The following is an 18,962-nucleotide window of genomic DNA, read 5'->3' on the forward strand; positions in this document are numbered from 1 at the left end:
GCAAGAGCAGTGCCCCTTCCTGTTTAGCAGCTGGTGTTGGCCGCCAGGGGCCCAGCCTGCCCATCCCCTGGTGTCCCCCGTGCGACGATGTGAGACACCCGCTGAGCACTGTGGAGACCTGGGCTGAGGCAGCGCCATGCCGCCTGGCCTCGCTCTGCTGCTTGGACTTGGTGAGCGCTGTAGGGAAGGGAGGTGGGGGGCGGGAGGGGAAGAGCTCAGAGATGGCCGAGTCCATCACCCAGGCTCCTCACAGGGCTCTTCCTCTGTGAGCTCCTGGCCGGGGTTAGATGAGGCCTTTGGCTCCCCGACCCCAGGTCTGTGTCCTGAGCCCAGGGGCGGGGTCACCGCGTCCCAGGCAGGCGCCTCTCACCAGCTCTCTGTTTCAGTGTCTGCTCTGGAGTAGAGGATCTGGGCCCGCAGTGGTGAGTTTCCCTGCCTTCAGGGCTGGGAGCTGGGAGTGAGGCTGGGCGGAGGGTGGGCGGAGCCTGAGGGTGTTGGGCTGAGGCAGGAGGAGCCCGCCCTGTGCTGCCATCCACGCTCTTCCCCGTTTGCCTGCACTGAGGGATTGTGCTGGGTCACCCAGGGCGTTAACAGTGTCGACAGGAAGCTCCACTGATGTGGACATCACAACGCAGACACGGAGCTGCGGACAAGTTCATAGGCTGCTAGTCCCCTTGAGGATGTGGAGCAGCAGTTTTTTGTGTATCCTCTGTCTTTTTCCATTGCTGTCCCCCGCATGCTTCTTGCTGTCTGAGAGATCAGCTCAGGAAGACCTGTCCAAGAGGCTGCTTTCCAGTAAAATGCAAACCTCAGCCACTGCTGATTCTCTGATCTCCTGGAAACTAGTTTTTGTCTTCTGTTTTTTTGTCACTGGCTTTTCCTGTCTAGGAGAGTCACGTAAAATTTATATTTGTGATACCATTTATTGTATTTCCACATTCTCAGGGGCTCTTCTCAGATCACGGCACATATGGTATTTATATTTTCCATGCAGATCCTCTGAGAGCCAGATTCATTTCTACTTAATGCAGGCGCTCTGAGCCCTGGCTGAGGGCCTGGACTTCTGTGTTGCTGGGACAGGGTTTTGAGCACTGTCATGCCCTTGTCCTCTAAAGGAAGGAAAGCAGCGCGATCATGTTGACTCATGTACACATGCGTTGTGTTAGGAGGAGGTGGATGCTGAGGAGACGTGTGAAATGTGGAAAGGACACGTGCGGTGGTGGGGACAGTTGCAGGTGTAAGCAATGTGGCAGCGGGAGGTGTCCCCTGCTGTTGCAGTAGAGCAGTGTGCTGTGGGCAGGGAGGTTGGAGCCGAGGTGAGGACCCTGGACGGTAGGGGAGAGAAGCTGGTGGTGCCGACCTGGCCTTGGCCATGGCAGTGAGCGGAATGCTTGAGGACAAAGTCTGGAGTGCAGTCAGGGCCAGCAGAGCCATGTAGACCAGGCTCAGTGCTCACGGGTCTCTGTGAATGACACAGAGCCCCCTCAAGCTGTGGGCAGAGGACCTATTTAACAGGATCCTCAGGGAAAGGATGGGGCGTGGGGAAGGGCTTGGGGTTTATGTGCAAGAAGGGGACAGAGGAAGACCTAGCACAATGGCGCCAGGAGACACAGTGCCTGCTTAGCCCAGGACAGAGGGACAGCACAGGTGATTAGGTCATCCCTGAGGAGCCCATCTTGGGCTGGCTGGGAGAGTGGAGAAGCCAGTCAGTGCAGTGCCAAGGAATGACAGTGATTCTTGCAATGCCAGGTACAGTAAGGGGGCTCAGGTCTTTGTGAATATGTCAGGGGCTCAAGTTTAAGCATAATCAGTTCAAATTTCACAGGGGACTAGCTCATGGCTAGATAAAGTAGTCGGGAGTACAGGTGAGGGGCATGTGTGTGAATACACAGAAAAGAGGTCAGTATATATAGATATACATACGTACAGAGAGATAGGTGACAGCCCTGTGAACTGCATAACAGCTGCATTTTGCTGTTTGCCCTGGATGGCGGGTATCCCTAAATAGGTACTTGCTTGGTGTGGAGTCACAGAGCCAAAAACTAAACTGAATGCTGAACAGTGACAGCCCAAAGAATGGAGAAGCAGGAGCCCAGCTCCAGTTCAGCCCTCAGCCTCAGGGGCTGGGAGTCACAGCTGTAGAGTGGAATCCTGGAGGTGGATCACGGAGGATAGGCTCATCTTTCCTGGGGCTGGATGCAGGGGCAACCTCTTTCCCTCCTTTCATGGGCTGGTGTTTCCTGGGGGTGGTAGGCGCCTTCAGACTGGCAGAGGGGAGGAGACTAGAAAAGTCTGGGGTGAGTTAATGCTGTATTATAGTTCGGGAGAAAACCTTTCTCAAGGGACCAGCCTGTCTGCACACATAGCTGAGTAGAAATCTCACAGTGTTGTAGTGAGCAAAGGAGGCAGATTCATACACAGGCAGGGATATGAAGTCTTTTTATCTCACCCCCATCCCCTTCATGGCCTAGGGAAGAGTCACAGTTTCCAGTGTTGCAGTCTTTCAGTCCCTGAAAAGTGATCTGGGCAACCCTTATCCCAATCCAGACATCAGAGTTGTCCACAGCTCAGATTGAGGACAGTAATAAATATTGCTCCTCCATTAGAGGTTAGAGATTTTCTCCAGTCAACTAAGAGAAAATGAAAAAAAGGGGCTGTCTCAGCTGTCCTTTGGTGATGGTAGATCAGTGATAGCTAGCTGGCGGGGTGACCCCGAGTGTATTTGCCGAAGAGAGAAACAGGCTGAAGGACAGAGCCCGGGGTAGTCTGGAGAGCAGCAGTTGGGATGACAGGAAGCAGCCCTGGGAGCCGAGAGAGCTGTGTGGGCACGCTCGGAGAGTGTGTGCTCCTAGAAGGCAAAGGAAGGGGTCATGGAGCAGGCGGAGCGGTGTCCTGTGACACTGAAGTCTCATAAATGACCTCCCCTTGAAGGTGAGGGGAATGAAGCCGCTGAGGCACCCAGAGTCTCAGGTCAGGGTGGGGTGGAGCCTGATTCACGCCCAGGGCCACAGCTCTGGTTCCCGTCTCTTCCCAGCGCGTGACGCTCCGGAACCCTTGGACTGAGGTGTGCGCTGTCTGATGCCGCATTGGATTGTTGCTCTTCTTCTCTCCAGGGTCACCCTCCCAGTCCTCTATCTGGGCAGCACCAGGAGCTGTGACCCCCAATGGCAGTTCTGTGACCATCTTCTGCAGGGTCCCTCCAGGGGTGACAAGGTTGTATCTATTTCGTGGGGAACCCGGTGACATGTGGCACGACATCAACTCTGAAGGAGCCCAAGACGTGGTTGAGTTCCCGCTCCAGAATGTGGTACACACGAATGCAGGGACGTACCACTGCGTCTACTGGAAGCAAGGAGTCTGGGCAGGATTCAGTGAGTCACTGGAGCTGACTGTGACAGGTGAGGGACGGCCCGAGGGTGCCATCCCCTTGTATTAATGTCCGCCTCACTGGCCCAGATCTTCTGGATCACACACTCTGCCCTGTTCCCCTGCACCCCCATCTGTCAGGGTCTGAGCTCCCTCTGTGCTGACTCTGTTCCAGGAATCCTTAGACAGGTGGCTGGGGACCCTGGGAATGCACTCCAGGAAGGACAGACACCAGCCTGCCCTGGTCACGGGAAATAACACAAGCATATTTTGTCTTTGTGGTGCCTGTAAGTTATCTAGGGGTGAATTTCTTCTCAGTTTCATCCTCACCTCCATTCAGACCAGGAGAATAGTGGGGTTATTTTAATAACAGCCTCTGTTCCCTTGCAGGCATCTACAAGGACAAACCCTCCCTGACGGCTCAGCCAGGGCCCCAAGTGGCGTCGGGAGGAGATGTGATGCTCCTATGTCAGACGCCTCACTTTTATGATGACTTCATTCTGTGCAGAGACAGAGGCTCTTCCTTCCCCCAGGACTGTTCACACCAGGCCCACGGCTCATTCCTCATCTCCTCGGTGAGCCTAGGCGAAGGTGGAACCTACAGGTGCTATGTGTCTCACAGAGTATACAGCTGCCTCTGGTCCCTGCCCAGCGACCCTCTTGATCTTTCCGTCACAGGTGAGTAAAATCTGCAACCGGCACCATCATCCCTGTCCCAGGACATCTCTGTGTGCCTGAGGAGGAGGTTTCAGCTCAGGAGTGAGAACCACTTCCTGTGCTGTAACAGTGTACACGTGACACATGTCATGCCGGGCCCTCACCTTAGAGTCACTTGAGACTGCAGAGGTGAGGGTTGGAGTCTTCACTTAAGACACCTGGGTCCTCACCTCTTTGTCTCCTAGCAAAGTAGTGATGTTGTCCTGTGTGAATGGCCCTGACTCCTCGAGTACAAGGAGGGTTGGACAGAAAACGACTGAACAGTGACTAGGATGGATCCTATGATCATTCCTGTGATGCTATGGGAACATGAGATACTGTGACAACATGCAGTAGGGCTGTTCCTGCTTTTCTGAGTAAGGTTTCTGTTATGGCTTGTTCTAGCTTCATGAGGCCATATGTGGGGCTTTCTCAGAGGTGTCTGGATCTAGAGTGTGTGATGCTGGGATTAAAGGTGTGTGATTACTAAATAAGTCCATTGATTTGTTTGGCATCTCCCTCATCCTGTAGCCTAGATAGAGTATAAACGGGGCAGAAAGAAGCTGCTAAGGTCCATTACTCGCTTGGTTTCACCTGTCTGCTTGTCATGAACTGTTTCTCCTCTACAATATCCCTCTGCTAAGACACCTGCCTTGGAGCTAAACCATTATGAAACCTCTACAAACTGAGCTAAATAAACCTTTCCTCCTTTAACTTTGAGCGTTGGGTGTTTTGTCCCAGCAATGAGAAAGTAACTAAGACAGAATTTGGTACCAGAGAACTGGGGTGGCTGCTGTGACCGTATGTGACCATGTGGTTTAGAAGCCTTTGGAGATGGCTTGTGGGAAGAATTAGAAAAGGGTTGAAGATGCCAGCTGAAAAAGTAGAGCTGGAATGCCTGAGGCTGTGCTTGATCAGAGATTTTGATCAGAGCTCAGAAGACCAGAATGTTGATAGAAATTCTTCCAGTAAAAACTAGGTTCAGGAGTTTTCTGATGGGAAGAAGGATGGCACTGGTTGTTGGACTCCAGATAATGTGTGCTATGGCTTGGAAGAAAATGTGTCTGTATTTTGTTGTGTCAAGAGACTTTGCCTGAGACTGAGATTAAGGGTGATGGACTAATAATTCTTGTAGGAGAAATTTTGAAGCACTCTAATGTTGAGGTAGTGACATGGCTACTGTTGGGAGCTTTTAGCCAGATTTATGTTGAGAATTGAGAACAAAGAGCTCAGTAGAATGCTTCAAAATGCGAATTTGGCCAGAAAGGAAGCTCCAGTAAAGTTGGGGCCTGCAAAGATGGAACAGAGGAGAAATTGGTTGCTGAAAAGTCTAGAAAGAAAAAGCCAAGTATTTCAGAAGATAGCAGAAAAGATAGCCTGAGGACATCACAAGAATGAGTAGGAATCGAGCCTTTGCAGCCCCAGAGTTGCAAAGGTGAAAGATTTTGCTTTGAGAAGAGAGCCCTAGAGCATTATGTTTCACAGTGGCAATAGCCTAGTGAAGTTGTTGCTTGGGATTTGGTTTGTAGGCACCTTGACCCCTACAGACAAGAGAGAAGGAAGCCTGGTTACTGCTCTAGCTGGTGGCAGATATTGGCATCATCCACATGGTGCTGGTTTTATGTGCATGCAGAATGCAAGAGTTGTGGGGTCAGGAAGGCTTCTAACCAGATTTCAGAAGAAGGCCTGGGAGGCCAGGCAGTGTGCCCCTGAGAGAGAAGTGTGTGAAGCTGTGACTGTGAGGATGAAGGTGTGATGGAGTTCCCAGAAATCTGGAGAAACCAGGAATGTGGATTGTCTGTGAAACACTGAAAGGCGGGAGCAGGACCTGCCCAAGAGAGAAGCTGTGGGAGCTGCAACCACCAGTAGTGTCATAGCGATGGAGCTACCCAAGCCTCTTGGAGTTCATGTTTTGTCACAGATTGCTTTGGATGTTGGACACGGAATCACAGGATTAAATGTTTGCCCAGTTAGATTTTGTTCTTGCCTTATTTCCTTTCTATCTCCTCTTTGTACATTTTGGAATGGAAATCTCTATCTTGTGCCATTCAATGTTGAAAGTATTTAGCTTTCTTTTAATTTGTACAGGGCCTCACAGCTAAGAGTTTGCCTTAAATCTCAGAAGAGATTTTGGATTTGGACTTTGTAGCAATGATGAAACTGTTAGAACATTGGCAACTCTCAGAGATGGACTAAATGCCTTTTGTTCTTTTTTTTTGGTACCAGGAATTGAACTCAGGACCTTGTGTTTGCCAGGCAGGCGCTTGAGCTGCTGAGCTATATATATCTCCAGCCCCTAAATGCCCTTTTCATAAAGGAATATATATGAATTTTGGGGGGCAGGGGCCAGCGGCAGAATGTTATGGTTTGTGTCTAGATGTCATGTTGCCTTGTTTATATATATTTTTAATGTTTCTTCATAGAAATTTGACAACTGCTGGAATGAGAATCTCTTACTTTAATTTTTTTTTTTTCGTTTTTCTCCGTTACCAGGAACCGAACTCACGACCTTGCACTTGCCAGGCAGGTGCTTTTGCCGCTGAGCTAAATCCCCAGCCCCTGAGAATCTCTTACTTTAAAAAATTTTTTTTAAAGAAAAAAGAACAAAATAACAACTAGAACAAAAACAAAACAATACAGAAACAATGAAAATGATACAGAATTTCAAAACAAGGTGATAGGAAGTTAACAGTGGTTGTTATATTACATATTGTTATTTTCAACGAAGTTGCTCAGATTACCAGATATAAGAATGCAAGACTGATCAAACAATTAAAGAGAATAAAAACTAATAAAAGCATTAGAAATGATACAGAGTTTCACTCATCAAGATAGCAGGGATTCAACAGTGGTTGTTATATTGCTTATTGTTGTCTTCAAATTAGTTGTTCAGATTACCAGATATAGGCATGCAAAATTGGTCAGAAAAAGAAAAATTTAAGCATTAACTGTTTCTTTCAATAAACCAATAGACATCAGCCGTACAATTATCTTTACTTTTTATGAGAAGGCCTTCTTACGGAGCAGGCTTCTCTTGATGATGTGCCCTGGGATATGGGTCCGTTGTGTAGTGTTGGGTTGAGTTTAGGTGAATTCACTTCTGCAGCTTTTCCATTACTGATGAATGACAGTCAACATGTGCATAAAGTTTGGAGCCTAAATGACCTGCTGTCCCTGCACTTCTCGCAGAAATGTGGCCCTTCTGGTAGGTAAGGCTTGTGTCCTCTGAAAGCAGAGTATGTGGTTGGATGGCCCACATACAATTATCTGCTAAGACTAGGCTCCTGGGAAAACTTAGCAACTTGGTTTACTTTCTTTGGGTTAAAAAATATCACTTTAAGGCTCTTGAATTAGGGAGCCAATTGTGCATAGCTCAGGCATTCTTTTTTTTTTTTTTGAGAGAGGGTCTTGCTATGTACTTCAGACTGGCCTGGACTCACTGTGTAGCCCAGGCTGGCCTCAAACTCACGGTGACCCTCCTGCCTCAGTGTCCCAAATGCTGGGACGACAGGCATGGACCACCATACCTGGCTAGCTCCAGAATTCTTGATATGTGATCCACTATGTATCATTTATGCCTCAAATGGAAAAAGTCATGTTCTTTTCATAGTGACAGTGTGGGTGTGACAACTGCTCAAATCAATATTGCCTTTAGATTCTGCATGGTTTACATGTGACCTTCACTTTCTTTGGGTTGAGCTTATATGCTGGTGACCCCGTCCTCAGTTCTCTTTCTTTCTTCCCAGATTACAGACTGGAGCATGTCATCCAGTTGAGCCTGGCTGCCCTTGTCCTGTTGGTCCTTGTGGCTTTGTTGATGGATGCCTGGAAGAACAGAAGAGGCCTGTAAGATGCAGCCAGTGTGTTGGTATTCACTGTGGTGACAGGTCCCGAGAACGAGGTGCCCGTGGATGAAGAAAGGAAAGTAGAAGAAAAATAAGAGAGCTAAAAGTCTGGGATCAGAGGGCTCACAGCCTCTGGGACTGCCGCCCCAATCACTCATCTCAATCACCTTTTATTAAAACCAAGCACGTAACTAAGACCAACAAGAGAAATTCATTATCCCTTTCCATTTCTGCCTCTCAGCTGATGGTAACCATCCTCGGGGGGGGGGTGGGGTGGCCGTCCACACCCCACACCACGTGCGCTCAGTACTGCTGGGGATCATAAGCCGACCATCAGTAATCAACCCATTAGCAATCACAGTCCTTTCCCCGCATCAGGGGGCCCCAGGCTGGGAGACCTGCCAACACTTCCTAGTCCTCATCAAAATGCCAAAACACAGGGTCTCCAAGGATATGCAATCCACTGATTCTGTGTTCAGTGCTTCAGGATGGTACGGAGCCCCATAATTCTTTTGAGATTTTAATTTTTAACAATTTTTATTCTTTATTAGTCCATATTTGCAGGACACAGTGTTCACACTCCTTGTGAAGAGCCGGTACATGAACACAGGACACCTTCATTCCTTTTCCATTCCTTCCCCCTCCCTCTTCCAGCTCTCTGTCCCTTTCATTTGGCAGAAGATCTATCTCCTACTTCCTAGCATCTATCTTTTATTTTTCTCTTTATTTATTTAGTGTGTTCTTTTGAGATTTTATGACCGCTTTGGTATGGTTCTCTCCATACCACAGTGTTTTTTCTTGATTGTCGTCTTACTTGTGTCTGACAGTGCTCTCTGATGCCTGTTTCTCATCCCTGCTTTAGTCTGTGTGACTTTTTCTTTCCCATCCTCCTTCCCAATTTTTTTATTTTTATTTTTTATTTTTAAATTAAATTAAATTTAATTTAATTTTTTGAGACAGGATCTCACTATGCAGTCCAGGCTGGCCTTGAACTCACTTATGTAGCCTAGGCTGGTCTCGAACTCGCAACGATCCTTCCGCCTCAGCCTCCCGAGTGCTGGGATTACAGGCGTGCGCCACCACACCCAGCTCCCAATTTTCTATTCTTCTTCCACTCAGCTCTCTCACCCTAGCTTTCCCTTATTGCATCCTCCCCCAGGATGCTGGGACTCCACTCCCCGCTTCAGCTTCAGGTTTGTCAGAATCCAGCTCCAGCGTTAGGAGCAGAACTGAGACTTAGACAGTCTCTGTGTTCATGCATTGACGAGGCATGGCTCTCTCACCAGGAAGGGCAGGACTCACCCAATGCTGGTTCTGCTGTAGTGGAACCTCATGGTGTCCAATGGTGTTCAGCGTGACGTCATGCACACACTTGTCCTCGGTGGTTGTGAAATTTAAGTGTGAACCCTGTAGGGCCTATCCATGCCATGTTAGGAAAATCCTATGTACTCCATTTCTTAAAACACCATAGCCATATCTGCTTTTTTAAAAATTATGCTTGATATTGGTCCTTCCACAATTCATGACATTCATATGAGAGGAAATTCCACTAAGCATCTTTTCTATTCTTCACACTGTAGAGGCCTCACTCAGTAAGAGACAAAGGAGGAACTACGTGAAAAACATCTGTAGTCTTGGAGGGTGAATTCGCCAAGCAGCAGAGCCTTCTTTCTCTGTTTTGTCTTCTAGCTCCTCTCCGATGCTCTTTTCAGGTACCCGGTCCTTGTTTCCGCATTTGAGTGGTTTTCCTCCCCACATGTCTGTCTTCCTCTTCCTGTTTCCTAGTTTTCTGTCCCTCGTTTACTCCAACCCCTCACTATGGCCTTTCCTTCATCACACCCCATCCCCCAGCGACCCCACAGCGCCTCTTGTCTGGAGCTGCCATGCATCCTTTTCCACCTGCACTGCCCCACACGCACTCTGCCTCAGAGTGCCAGCGTTCCCCTCCTGAGTGCAAACCCGGTGCACAAGTGCACCTTGCTGTGCTTCTGTGCAACAGGAGAGCCTCAGAGACGCTCTGGGGGCTGGCGTGGGATGCATCTTAGCACCCCCAACTGTGACCTGCTGGCCCCACTCATGTGGTGCTGTTGAGTGCAGGTCCCCGTGGGCACCATCAGAGTAACAAGCAGGGTGGTCTCATCACAGATTCGGGGTGTTATGTGGGTGACTTGTGATGGTAAGGCACCAAATGTGGGGATATGGAAGAAAGCAATTAGGTGAACCCTCTGCTTCAATAAATTCTGCTTTAATAAATAATTTAACGTTCAGTTCTGCATTGTTCAGTTGTTCAGTTCTGCAATATTCAATTCTAATGTTCAGTAGGTTCTGCTTCAATAAATAACTTAATATTCAATTCTGCATTTGGTTGTTCTGTTTTCCTGCAGTGCTGGGCAGAATTTTAAAGACTTTCCAAGACTTAAAAAAAAAAAAAGGACCTGACTGTATTTTTTTTTTAAAAAGGAAAGCAGAGAACAATATAAATGTGGCTAACTTCCATCTTGTAGCCACTCTTCTTGTCATGAAAGGAAGAAAAGGTGGGAAAATGTTAATCTGAGCATAACATGTGATGTGTTAATTACTTGTTTCAAGGAAGAGGCAAATAAGTGATGGAGGTGATGATAGATGAGGCCTCATGGAGGGTGACTTTAGCATGATCCACCCAGTTTTTTGGGTGCATGAGCCCGAAACACTTCCAGATGGACGAGGAATGTGTCCAGGGGATTAGACCAGTGAGCACAGCAACGTGACCGCAGGTGGCTTTTCCTTCCCGCCGGAGTCACGTGGTGAACGTCTCCTTCTAGTCCAATTGCTGCAGTTGAGGGGGTGGGGGGTGCTCAGCTGCACACAGGAGCACACACTTATTTCCCCCCCGCAGGCTTGGGGTGTCTGTGGGTGCTGTGCTCCAGGCACAGCTTGGGCTCAGGGGCACTTCCTGAACCTTCTCTGTCAGCACCAGCCAGCCTTGTGTTTCTAGGGACCCAGGGACCAGCTGAGAAGCCTCTTTTTGCTTAGAGATGAGTGAGTTCAGCTCCCACATCGTTATCCAAATTATAGCCATTAGGTTGGCATTGTTCTCCCAGGAAAGGTTCTAAAAAGTTCTTGCAAATTCCACTTCTGAGCGATGGCCAGTCTTGTTTATTTCCCTTCTTCCTTGGGTACCATAGTCCCCCACTGCCTTTTACCCCTCCCCAGTGAAGGTGTTGTTTTGGATATTTTGTCCTTTATCCACGTGATTTGTTGAAAGGCCTAGGGCAGGCCTGATCTCTCTACAGACAGAAGCAGGGTCTTAAATCTAGAGTAACAGCCATTCTCTCGACATGATTGCAGCTCTCTGGCTGTTGTTCTTTCTTCCTGTTGGTTTTTATACAACTGAACCATGAAGTTACATTTTAGAGCTTTTCCAGGGAGTGAGACATGTGGGTGGTTGTCCCTTCCTTGGAGCTGAATCCTTTCTGTAGAAATGAAAAGTTTCCTGAGTAAACAAGTCCAGCAAGTCAAATGAATTACCACGGAAAGAATGAGAATTTTTGCCACGTTAAGAAATACATCGCTGGGTCACACTTTAAACTGGAATAGAAAACTTAGAAAATTAATCATGTGTGTATTTTCACAGCAACACAAAATATCCTATTGAGTCTTTTTCATGAAAAAGCATCTTAAGTATCACAAATATTTAATGAGAAGTAACTAATTTTTAAAATGCTAAAGAAAGCAACAGGTATTCAATAGTTTACGTATTTCCCAAGTACACTGAAGGTTCCCAACACCTTGAGTGAATTAAAATTCCCATTCCAAAGTCTCGAGACGGTGGCCCCTAGCAGAGAGTTTGCTAGACATCCCTGGGCTGCAATAACTCAGGTGAAATTTTCTTTATTAAACGTATTCTTGAGGGATGATGAACATAAGAGGAGTGGTGCGTGGCTGATGTTCACATCTTGATGGGATCACAGAGAAGTATATTCCGTAGCACCTGCATTCGCAGGGGATACCAATCACCTCTCAATGTCTAACCCCCCTTTCACGTTCTTATGCTTGCCCTACATTTGTTTATTAAAAAAACAGAAGAGCTGTTTTCTTAGCAAATTTGAAGTACGACAAAAGGGCCTGGCAGCTTTAGGCAATAGGTTCTACAGTATGTCAGAGAAGCTTCCCTGACAGAGAATCCACCTGCTACAAATGCATTAGACCCCAGACACCTCCCCTGGCCCTAATTTCCTCCCTCCTATTCTCAGATTCGGCTTCTTCCTGTAGCTGACCCTGAATCTTCTCACTGTTTCCATGGATTCCACATATATGAGATTCCTGGCTCCACTGTATCTTCTTGTCTGTGATGCCTCCATCTTCCTACAGAAGGTATGCACATCCGCGGGACAGAGTCACACTCAGCTCCCTTGTCACTGTGGATGGAAGGTCAAAGCAGGAAACACATAGAGGAACTCAGAGATGTGGGGAGGGGCCGAGGGGCAGGGCCTGGCCTTGTTCAAGAGCAGCTCCCTTCCTGTTTAGTAGCTGAACCCATCACGCTGTGGCAAGGACTCAGAACCCAGGTTGTGGTCCCCTGGTGTCCCCAGTGTGAAGGTGCGAGACGCCCGCTGAGCACCGTGGAGACCTGGGCTGAGGCGGCGCCATGCCCCCTGGCCTCGCTCTGCTGCTTGGACTTGGTGAGCGCTGTAGGGAAGGGAGGTGGGGGGCGGGAGGGGAAGAGCTCAGAGATGGCCGAGTCTATCACTGGGGCTCCTCACAGGGCTCTTCCTCTGTGAGCTCTGGCCGGGGTTATTTGAGGCCTTTGGCTCCTGACCCCAGGTCTGTGTCCTGAGCCCAGGGGCGGGGTCACCGCGTCCCAGGCAGGCGCCTCTCACCAGTCTCTCTATTTCAGTGTCTGCTCTGGAGCAGAGGATCTGGGCCCGCAGTGGTGAGTTTCCCTGCGTTCAGTGCTGGGAGCTGGGAGTGAGGCTGGGCGGAGGGTGGGCGGAGCCTGAGGGTGTTGGGCTGAGGCAGGAGGAGCCCGTCCTGTGCTGCCATCCACACTCTTCCCTGAGGAGTCACCATCAGGGCCCGTGGCAAACAGGTGAGATGCACTGGGATGTGCACAGGCCTGGGGACCTCGCACAGGACGCTGCTCCCCGAGGACAGAGTGGCCACGGTTCCAATGAGGCTGCATTCTCCCCATTTGCTGTCTTGGGGATGCTCTGGACTCTCTTATCCCAGAGAGGCCATCTTGGGCCAATACTCCCTCATGGAGGACACAGATTTGAACTACGGTGCTGAGCCCCAGGGGTATCTGCTCTGTGACCCTCTCTACAAGTTATTTTGCATATGTCACCCAGTTTCTGTTCTCAAATACAGAACAACAGGGTGTTTCTCAGTGGACACAGAGAGCAGATGGTGAAATCATCAGGGCCTCGCTGCTGTAAGTGCGGGCACACAGAGGCTATAGCTGCTGGGTAATGCTCATGTTCCTGTATTTCCACAGAGTCAGCATTGTCAGCTCTGTGTGTGTGTGAGACACACACACACACACACACACACTCATGCTCCCTTTTTGCTTCCCCAAGAGCAAAGGTCATTCCCACTTAGTGCAGATGTACGGGCGCTGCCTGTGGCCCCAGCATTTCTATGTGTGCCGGGGACACTCAGACACCCTTGACCTCTGAAAGAAATGAGAAGGAACACATTGGTCATGTACACAGTGCTGTGTCCGGGGGAGCTGGATGCTGAGGAGAAGTGTGGGTGTGGAAGGGCAGGGAGTTTGCCATGGGGAGAGTTGTAGGCACCATTGGCAGGAGGAAGGTTGCAGGTTGTGGGAGGGGTTTCCTGGTCTGTGGTAAAGGGATGTCCAGGGAGCAGGGTGGAGCCACTGTAGGGCACTGTGTTATTGGGGTGAATCTAGGAGTGCTGACCTGGCCTTGGCCTTGGCCAGGGCTTGTGCAGAGATAGGGCTGTGTGAGAACAAGGTCCAAAGTGCAGTCACTGCCTGAAGAGCCGTGTGGCCAGGATCAGTGCTCAGGGGTCTCTGTGAGTGACAGCAGAGCCACTGCAGGGTGATGACAGAGGACAGAGGTGATGGATGTATTTAAATAGGATCCCAGGCTCCAGGGTGAGGACGGGGCAGGGAAGGGCCTGGGGCTGATGTGGAAGAAGATAGAGGAAGGCACCACACAACGGTTCAAAGAGACATAACGTCCACTGGGCCCAGGCCCATCGGGGCAGCAGAGTGATGGGACGGGGGATCCACAGGATTCCTTCCCAGGCTGGGGCGAGGGGTGAGAGGCAGTAGCGCAGGGCTGAGGAAGGAAGATGAGTGGTACAGGGACCAGGCCGGTGCAGTGGGTGAGGTCTTTGTGAGTGTGCAGGAGCCGAAGTTCGTGTATAGTTACTCAGGAGAGGGTAGGAGGAGACTGAACTGCTCTGGAGATCAGGTGTGTGTGTGTGTGTGTGTGAGATGAATATACACTCACACGGGGATGGATACAGAGATACTAGATGTAGGGGGACATGGTGGGTAGAATCCCGGATATCGCAGTGGATAGCTAGGTGAGAAATGATAGATAGTTGTGTGCTGGAGATGAAACTATACACACGGTCTGCCAAAAATGTGTACACAGGTGAGGAAAGAGAAAGTTGAGTAAATAATTTAATACTAAATTTATTGAGCCACCATGAGATTAATACAAGTTGCCTTTGGCCTCTACAATTCCAAGGGGTGCTCACGGTGCAGGCCTTTCACTTCCAGACCTTGATTAGCGCAGTGAACTTCTGAAGTGTGTACATATTCCCCAGACTCTGTATGTACGAGACACATACTGAAGAGGAACCCAGCTACACTCCCAGCACACGTGTGTGGAGAAGGCGGGAATCAGCCGGGGAGCAGACTCTGCTCTCCAGAGACTGAGCACTGGGCTCCGGGAAGCCAGGGCAAGGGCTCCTGTCGCAGGCGGGTGGTGTCACAGGCTGAAGATACACGCAGACCTCACTAGGACTCCCTTCAGGGTGAGGGACAGCAGTTCCTCCACTGCCTGGGGTCACGTGTCAGCCCAGGGAGTGAGCCGGGTTCACACCCAGGTGACAGCTGAGATCCCGGTTCTGTCCCACAGCCAGAGCCCGAGCAGCTTGGGCCCCTTGGGGAGGGCAGAGGGCTCTCCTTCCCTCGCAGCCCTCAGGATCTTGCTCTGTTTCCAGGCTCACAGTCCCAGCCCTGTATCTGGGCAGTGCCAGGAGCTGTGATTCCCCGGGACGGTTCTGTGAGCATCTTCTGCAGGGTCCCTCCAGGGGTGACTGCATTGCGCTTATATCAGTTAAAACCCAGAGAAATGTGGTACGACAGAGAGCCAGAGGGAGTCCGAGATGCAGAGGAATTCTCCCTGCCGAAAGTGATGCTCATCGATGCAGGGATTTATACCTGTGAATACTTAAAGCGAGGAAACTGGTCACGATGCAGCGAGTCACTGGAGCTGGTGGTGACAGGTGAGGACACCAGGGACACTGTGCCTTGAGCTCTGTGAGCTGGTTCTCTGCATCCTCCTCGCTGGTGCAGATGGGCCCCATCACAGTTCCTGCCCTGTCTCTGCCCGTCTCTCGGGCTCCCCTCCCTCTGTGCTGCCCGTGCTCCCTGCTCCCTCAGAGCGGCAGCTGGATTCCCCAGGAAGCACCGCATGGGCACAGGCTCCTGCTCCTCTCTGGTCCTGGCTCCTGGGAAAGTAGGAAGGAGGGGTTTTGGGTTTTATCATCCTGATCCCTGCCCTGAGGCAAGGTGTGAGTTTCTTCTTAGCTTCTTTGTTCTCCCTGAGGCCCTGAGACAGGTGGGGCTATTTTAATAATGATTCTAATATCAGGCTCTATTCCCTTCCAGGGGTCATCAAGGACAAGCCATCCCTGGCTGCTCACCCAGCCGCCCAGGTGGCCTCAGGAGAAAACGTGACTCTCCAGTGTCAGTCACTCTACTCCTATGACACCTACGTCCTGTGCAGGGGAGGAGGAGCTTCCTTCCCCCAGGACTGTTCTCGTCAGCACCACAGCTCCTTCCTCATCCCCCCCGTGAGCCTGGATCAGGCCGGGACCTACACCTGCTATGGCTCCCATAACCACAGCCCCCAGCAATGGTCCCTGCCCAGCGACCCCCTCCAGCTTTCTGTCACAAGTGAGTGACTCTAGTTCGTGTTAGGGGAAGTCTCTCTGGGGGCCTCTCAGCTGTGCTGTGTGTGTTGTCATTGTTGTTAGTGATATTGTGCGCTACATCCCTCGTCCCATCTAATCTACCCTTGTTGATTTTAGACCCTGAACATCAGTATCATTATCACCATGTTTGGCAGGTAGCAGTAGGTTGTTTTGGGGAAGGGAGATCTTTACCGCATCACAGAAGTGCTGTGTGACCTGGTGCCAATGCTGGCATCCTGTGAGAAAGGTGATGCACCTCTCCGCTGCTGTCTGTGTCACCCAGCACTTCCCGCCTCCCCAAGCTGTCCCTGTCTCTGTGTGTGGGTGACAGCAAGGGCATCACCAGCTGCTGGTAATGGGAAAGTGAAAGGGTCTCTCCCAGTTTCCTCATTCAAGATGACTTTGTGGGTCTTTGTGTCACCTGCACCCTTCTGAGCTGATGCCGTGACCCCGGTGGTGTCTTTACGGCCCCCAGGTCAGTGGAGAATGCAGGAAGACAGTCATGGCGGGATTCCCAAGGTGGATTCATGGTCCTGATGCTATGGGGTCATGCAGGAAGGGACAGTGCACTCCTCCTTGGCGGATGGGGCTGAGCTCTGCATGCCTCAGTTTTTCTAGGCCACTGGGGCTTGTCAGGGTCAAGGAAGAGAACCAACTGACATTAGGTCCTCCAACCTTTCTGTAATTCCAGTCTAGTGTCACTGTGCTTTTCTCAACTTCCCTCTAATCCCCAAACCCAGTCCACTTCTCTCTTCCTTGTCTGCAAAGTCTGTTTCCAGACTGCCCTGTGTGCCTCAACTCAGCTCCATCCTCAAAGGTGGCTTTAATCTTCAGGCATTGCCCCACCCCACGCTGTCTCCTCAGGGCAGCTGGCTGCTCTGTCCCCTGCAGTCCTCTGGGCTCTCTGTGGCACTGAGCAGGACAGAAGCCTCAGCAGAACCTGCACATGAGCGCCCCCACCCTGCCATCCCCTCACCTCCTCCCGCGGCACCAAGTGCTTTATCCTCTGTCTGGATGCTTCTCCTTCCCAACCCCTCTCTCTCCCTCACTTAGGAGGAGGCTGCAAAGTCTGCAGGATCTAAATTCCTTGTCTGACATCCTGTGGAACGTTCCTTCCCATCAGCCCCATCTCCCAGTTCAGTCTCCTCCTCTCTGCTCCCCACATCACGTGATCCAGGTCCTTCCAGGCTCACTGTCAATGCTGTACCTGCCTTGACTCTAAGCACCCAAGGGGCAGATCATGGGAGTCTCCTAGCCCCTAATGAGGAGGCTGTGTCCCCTGCTTTATGTTCCATCTTACACTGTGAACGCTGTGATATGGACAGCAATACCTGCTTCCCAGCCATCCCCGGTGCCCACTTTCCATGGCGGGAAGATTTCTAAGCTGTGCCAGGCAGGGGCACTGCATTTCAGTGTCCATGTGGCATTTTGCTGCGGTTGATTCTGGAGTTTGCTATGTTTGTAACTCTACAAGTTAGAAGAGAAGATTTCTTGCCATGCTGTCTACAACCAGGACCTCCTGAAACCCAGGGACCTTAACTCCAGGATCCCTGCCTGCTGTGGGGAACAGTTTGGTGAAAATCCACCTAGTCTGACCCCTTCTGGTATAGCTGGGCAGATCCTCCTAGACTGGAGCTAACTGTGTCAGTGGAGATATCGGTGACCTGGGCAGCAGCCTGTCCATTTCTGTAACTGCCCCAGTTGCCACTGGCTTCCCTGAGTCCTGTGACCTGGAGCAGTGAGCTGATGGCAGGGAAAGTAGTGAAGCCACAAATACCGATGACCCCACCTTCCAGATTGCTGCACGATGTTTTGCACACTAATTCTAACCAGGACAGTGAGATCGATCTATGATGGCAATGCACAGGGCTCCTCGGTTCCTGGGGAATCTGAGCACCAGGCTTTCCTTCCACGGGGCATCACCTCCTTGTGAGCTGAGCCTCCCTCAGTCCAGGAATGCTACAAAAGGAAAGGGGAGTTGGCTTCATGGGGAGGTTCTGAATGAGACCCCTGTTTTGGTTTCCATCTGACTTGCAAGATGGCGGCTCTGTATGTGATCTTTGTACTTTGGGTTCTTGGCTCCATACTGAACTTTTTCCTTTTCAGCCCCAGATTACACAACAGAGAATATCGTCCGGCTGAGCCTGGGTATCCTCATCCTGTTTGTCCTTGGAGCTGTGTTGCTGGATGCCTGGAAGGGCAGAAGTGGTCTCTGATGTATGACCAACGAGCTCAGGCCGAGAGCATCACTAACTCTTCATGGCCCACCTCAAACACTGGCGTAAAAGAGCCACCCAGCAATGAAAAATAGTGAACAATCGGCACAGGCAGCAAAGTAGATGTCTTTCAAGCCCTTCGCTCTCTGTGGAAGAAACTAGACATAAACTATTATGCCCTGTAGGATTTCATTCCTATGAAATTTTATGTCAGGCAAAATGCACCAGTGTTGCCCAGTTGCTGGGGTGGGGATGGGGAGTAGGTAGGAGACAGTAGATGGGAGGGGGCCTGAGGGAACTTTCTGGGCTGATTCATTTTCTTGCACTTTACAGGAGCGATGGCTTCATGGGTTTAAGAATTTGTCAAATCCTATTGAATTGTATGCTTGAAACCTAAACTGTGCACTCAATACAAATATAGCTCAGTTTAGCAGTCAGACATGGGATTTATAAAAATGAACTCCATATTGACTTACTATGAAACAAGTCACAAAAAATGCAAAGTTATGTTAGAGAGAGTACCTTGTCTGATCACAGTGTAATTAAGCTAGAAATCATGACAAAATGATAGAATACTATACTATGTGCTTTAATTTAAAAGGAACGCTGCTAAGAACCCACATGTCATACAAGAAATACAATGGAAATTAGAAAATACATTGAATTAAATGTCAACTTAAGTACA

At 50.0% G+C, this 18,962-nt stretch overlaps 1 protein-coding gene across 9 annotated transcripts; it reads left to right on the forward strand.

The window, feature by feature from the left end:
* LOC102008784 (leukocyte immunoglobulin-like receptor subfamily A member 2) lies at positions 1 to 18,962 on the forward strand. 9 transcript variants are annotated; one of them, XM_013509297.1, is made up of 6 exons: positions 2 to 170; positions 387 to 422; positions 3,114 to 3,398; positions 3,757 to 4,044; positions 7,169 to 7,267; positions 7,809 to 8,121. In XM_013509297.1, the coding sequence occupies exons 3-6, from the start codon at positions 3,245 to 3,247 to the stop codon at positions 7,910 to 7,912; spliced, it is 645 nt and encodes a 214-aa protein (XP_013364751.1). In that variant the 5' UTR covers positions 2 to 170; positions 387 to 422; positions 3,114 to 3,244; the 3' UTR covers positions 7,913 to 8,121. The 9 variants fall into 9 exon arrangements, 8 of the variants coding, with proteins under 8 accessions (XP_013364746.1, XP_013364751.1, XP_013364752.1 ...); XM_013509298.1 differs by having other exon boundaries at positions 3,193 to 3,398; XR_001232407.1 differs by lacking the exon at positions 7,169 to 7,267 and adding an exon at positions 3,542 to 3,653 and having other exon boundaries at positions 5 to 170.

The sequence above is a fragment of the Chinchilla lanigera genome, unplaced genomic scaffold, assembly GCF_000276665.1.
Source record: "Chinchilla lanigera isolate Chin_1 unplaced genomic scaffold, ChiLan1.0 scaffold00166, whole genome shotgun sequence".
Classification (NCBI taxonomy): domain Eukaryota; kingdom Metazoa; phylum Chordata; class Mammalia; order Rodentia; family Chinchillidae; genus Chinchilla; species Chinchilla lanigera.

Excerpts from the sequence above, each read along its gene's own strand:
- LOC102008784 (XM_013509292.1), top strand. The coding sequence starts at position 137 with ATGCCGCCTGGCCTCGCTCTGCTGCTTGGACTTG. Across the intron at positions 3,399-3,756 it reads ACTGGAGCTGACTGTGACAG|GCATCTACAAGGACAAACCC; the intron begins GTGAGGGACGGC and ends GTTCCCTTGCAG. Across the intron at positions 7,268-7,808 it reads GCAGAAATGTGGCCCTTCTG|ATTACAGACTGGAGCATGTC; the intron begins GTAGGTAAGGCT and ends CTTTCTTCCCAG.